Source organism: Charadrius vociferus, unplaced genomic scaffold, assembly GCF_000708025.1.
Source record: "Charadrius vociferus isolate BGI_N301 unplaced genomic scaffold, ASM70802v2 scaffold67, whole genome shotgun sequence".
NCBI classification, from domain to species: domain Eukaryota; kingdom Metazoa; phylum Chordata; class Aves; order Charadriiformes; family Charadriidae; genus Charadrius; species Charadrius vociferus.
In genome coordinates, this window is record NW_009649485.1 from 2,617,746 (window position 1) to 2,622,207 (window position 4,462).

At 37.1% G+C, this 4,462-nt stretch overlaps 1 protein-coding gene across 1 annotated transcript in view; it reads right to left on the bottom strand.

Annotated features, from left to right (window-relative positions):
* SYN2 (synapsin II) overlaps positions 1-4,462 on the bottom strand; it is a 181,230-nt gene that overhangs the window by 2,520 nt on the left and 174,248 nt on the right. Inside the window, exon 11 of the mRNA XM_009889959.1 lies at positions 1,525-1,585. Within this exon, the coding sequence (XP_009888261.1) occupies positions 1,525-1,585 (61 nt within the window). The remainder of the gene's footprint in view (positions 1-1,524; positions 1,586-4,462) is intronic.

The window sequence follows — 4,462 nt, forward strand, 5'->3', positions numbered from 1 at the left end:
TTTCTAGTGTTGGTAGGGAAAACAGAAGTAGAACATAAGGCTGTTTTCCCTTTAAACAAGATTGTTTGCACTAAACTAATGGCCACTACTCATCTTTGTACATATTCAAGATTAAAATTATAGTTTTGTGGCTCGCTTGCAACTAAGCTTTATGGTATGCTAGCAGTGTGTAGCTTGTGATTCTAGGCTAGATTTCTCACAACAGATTAACTGCCTGCCTGTGTATTTCTTCTAATATTGCATTATACATTGGTTATGCAAAAATCACAAATAATTTACTTACAGAAAATCTAGCAGTTGTCGGGCATCTCAAGTCTTTTTGCATGTTTGATTTCAAGCAATTATCATAAACCCTATTTATGTGGATAACGCTGGGACTGAATTTTCTTTGTAGCTATCTGGCTATTTCTTGGTTTAAAATAGTAGACCTGAGTTGGTAAAGAAAACCGCTGACATTTTTGTCTCGCCTTCTAATCAACGGGCAGGATCCCTAGCTGGTTAAAGGTACCTTGGTCTACCATCTCCTATCGTCTCAGTATTTGAAAAAAATGAGCTCTTACAGGAAGTTTAACAGTCCTTGAGGTACTTCTCACCAAATAACCTGGGATTTAACTCTTAGGTAAGTATAAGGTTTTTGAAAGTATTTGCATTAGTTTTCATTAAAAATCTCCATAGATTACTAATTCAAAATGACAACAAAAGGTACTACTTAATTGAAATAGGATACATTAAATACTCACACTTTCACTGAGATATTGCACATAGGTGGCCCATTTACATAGCTTTGTAGCTAATAATTTAATGCAGAATTACTAAAAATATGAATACCAGTATGTAAAATAGAAGATATTTTAAATATTCCTTGGGAAGAACTGTATCTTATGGAGTCACTCAAATATTAGACTTCCACTTGCGTATAAGTAAAACTCAAATGTTAACAAACTTTATAAAATTATAAATAAATAGCCTCACTAGCAAATTCTAATCTAGACTTTTAAAAATATATCTGGATCACCTGCTTATTAGTCATGCACACGCACAAAAAATAAAGCTATGAGTACAGTGTGCACACACTCACAAAGTAAGCAAAAGTATTTAGATTTGAACCTTGGTGGTATTTTACTTAACGATATATAATACTCAAAAAATACTGTCTAACCATCCATAATGTACAGTTGCACTGGGCTCTAAAGAGGCACATTCTTTGTACACTGTTGACAACAGCCCTGAAATCACAAATTTTACAGAGAAAGGTAGGTAAGCATTACACGCACAGACATGAACAAGTAAACAACCAGACGGTATAGTTGACACTGCATAGAAAAAACACAGTCCAGGTCAGCACTGAAACAATGCAAAATTTGAACAAAACTGGTATGTTTGCTTTGAAGATTGTGTGTTTCTCTTTTTTTTTAATTTTATTTTTGCTTTAACCCTTGCTTTTAGTCTCAATTGTCTAAGTAGCCTGGACTTGTTTTGGTCCTACTGCAACGCCATTACAGTCGAGAATGTACTGTAAACAACCTTGAGGTGGTGGTCGCTGAGGTGGGATTTTGTTTGGCTCTGGCTCCTTTAGTGATCCACTCTGGAAAATACATTTGAAAACAGAAAAGGAAAAAAATTAGAGTAGCTTAGTTCCAATTTCCCACTAATTTGCCTTTATTTTCATTAGAAATGTCTATTGGTTGGGGCTGAACATATACTTTTAATTTATTCCAGATAACATTTTCTAATTTAGTTGCTGTCTGACATGATATATGAATCCTGGACTAATCCAAAGCTGAGTTCTTAAAAAAAACTGTTTTCCCTTTGCAGCATGTGATCACGATGTAAGCAGTGCCTTCTCAAATCTTACCTCCGCTTGTGTATGGTCTTTCTCCTTCAGTTCCTAGCACCTTGAATGACTTTTCTGTATCTCATTGCTTCTGCTTTCTTTTTTAGGATAGACGGAATAGAAAATGGACTTCAACAGATACCTTTGTGTAATTTAAGAAGTAATTTATTTTTAATGACGTTCACTTGTATCTGGAAGGATTTTTTGCTAGCGATAGTTTCACTTTGATTCGCTGACTGTAAATGTGAAGGGAGATGGACTACTCTATGTTAGCTGTTTTGCTAAGCAAAATGAAAGGAAGCAAAAACCACAGACAAATAATAAAAATAATTGAAATTACTTCATGCTACTCCATCTGACGTGTTATTAGAAACACATGTAATACTTAACTTTTCAAAACAGGAGATTTATTTGGCAGTATCCTTTTCAAATGTATACTAGTCGAGAGGAAAAGATGGGCCTGAACCAAAACCTTGGAGCAGAACACCCTCTGGGAACATAAGTCCTTGATTCCAAACTTTGTCTTAGGCCCATCTCTAATATTTTGAAAAGTGAAATATGTTAAATCATTGGACATAACAGCTTGGGTTGTTTTTTTTTTTTTTTAAAGGATCCAGAAATTAAATTGCCATCTGTCAAGAGGGAAAAACCCTACAATGTATTAAATAGTAAATGCAAAATTAAACAAACATGTTTCTTGCAAAGCTTACTATTTTTTTTCTGGTAGATTTGTATTTGATCTTAAAACTACAGAAATAAAACTTACTCATAGTGATGTGAAATCCTACACAGCAATCTAGAAGTTACACTTTTTAAATGTTACAAGACAACAACACTGTATCGTATGCAGCTGTTGCAGATTGCTTTGTCTGTTTTAGCTACATAAATAAAAGGACATAGGACAGGTCCAAAACTATTCAGAGTTACCAACCTTCAGAAGACCAAATGAAGTGTAAAAATGATATGTACAAAATGAATGAAGCAAAATCTGATCCTTATATTAACTGACCCAGTTACATAGTTCTCGGTAAGCATCACTGTAAGGATGAGGATACGTAGAAAAGAGAATTTCATAAGGACAGACACAGCCACCAAAAAATTTTAAAGTGCTTTAGTGTGGGTTACAGTCTTCTCTGTTTTGCTTCTCTCCTTCCTCTAATTTTCTGAACCACATGTAAAAGTTGACATTCTACCCTATGCATGTTTCAGTAAGTATTTGTGGTATCCACTCTGTATAATGCGTTGGAGCTCACTGGAACAATACGCATTTACATCAGTAACTCCTTGGATACTGGGGAAATTAGCCCAGAGTGGAAACCTTGAAAAGTTGCCCTAGAGGAGCTAACTCCTTTCATATTCTAGTACCATTGTTCTGATGCACCTGGCACCTTCCTCTGTATGCCTTTAGGCCGTTTGGGTGCTCTGCATTACAGAGAGCGCCTGTGTCTCCTTTGGTGGTAGCATGACGCATGGAGCGCGCCCTTAAAGGGAAAGTACACGTACTTGGGCTTAAGGACCTCCAAGAGTTTCTTTCTGGACGACCAAAATGATCATGTGACTTTTGTTAGAAAGCATGTATAATATTTTATAAGCAACATTACCATGATTGCCATGTGATAGAGTTCCTAGCCTTACAAAGGGCCACAAACCAATCTGTATCATTCTCTGCAGTGGCAGAGGATGACTAGGGAGGATATGAGTGTTGACATTCTTCTACTGAAACAAAAGTAAAAGATTATGTAGAACTCATCACGTATCTAGAAACTGAAAACACAGGCTGGCAGTTTAAATTCACATCTACTTTAATGTTAAGACAACATCTGCAGGGCCTCTGTCTCCTCCGTGCCTTGAGGGAGAAGCAAATCTGCCATTTGTTCTTGCACTGAAATGGTCTTGGGCTTTATCGCACACACCACCTAACTGATTTGACATGACAACATCAGTACTTATGCAATCTGCATATCTCTCCATCTTAGAAAGAAATTATTTTATCCTAAATTAAGCTTTCAATAAACCTTGCTAATCCTCACCTCAACTGTTCTGAAAGTTTAGAGCCTTTTTTGTGCATTTTCTGTAGATGTATTTCCCCCTCTCTAGTCACTGGCTGCAGCTGTCCTGATTTTACCACCCACACATCCTTTTTTTCACCAGATATCACCTGGTGCTTCCAGGAACCTCACCCACACTCCAGGCCAATCACATGGGTATATTACTTTTGCTAATGAGCCAACCCACCCAGGCTGACCCAAAAAGACTAATTAGCATTACATTCCTAATTGAGAAATCTTACTCATGGTTTTTCAATGGTCTGTAGTAACCCAGTCCTTTCCAAGAGTCTTTCTTTCAGACAGTCAGAAACCTTGATACTTGATATTAAAGACAGGCTTTGAACCAGTCTTGTTTGCTGTCCTGAGCCAAGGCCTTTAATAAAATCCAGGCTGCTTCTAAAACACCAGTTGTTGGCAAATTAACTACAGACTGCTACTTCTCACCTCTCCAAGGTGGTGTGCCAATGTAATTGCAAGAGCTGCTAACTCTTTATGGGCAACACAATCTCTCTGAACAGAGATGCTGGACTAGACCTGTCCTGCAGATGCATTCACCCCTCTTGGTGGTTCTCCCCCCCCC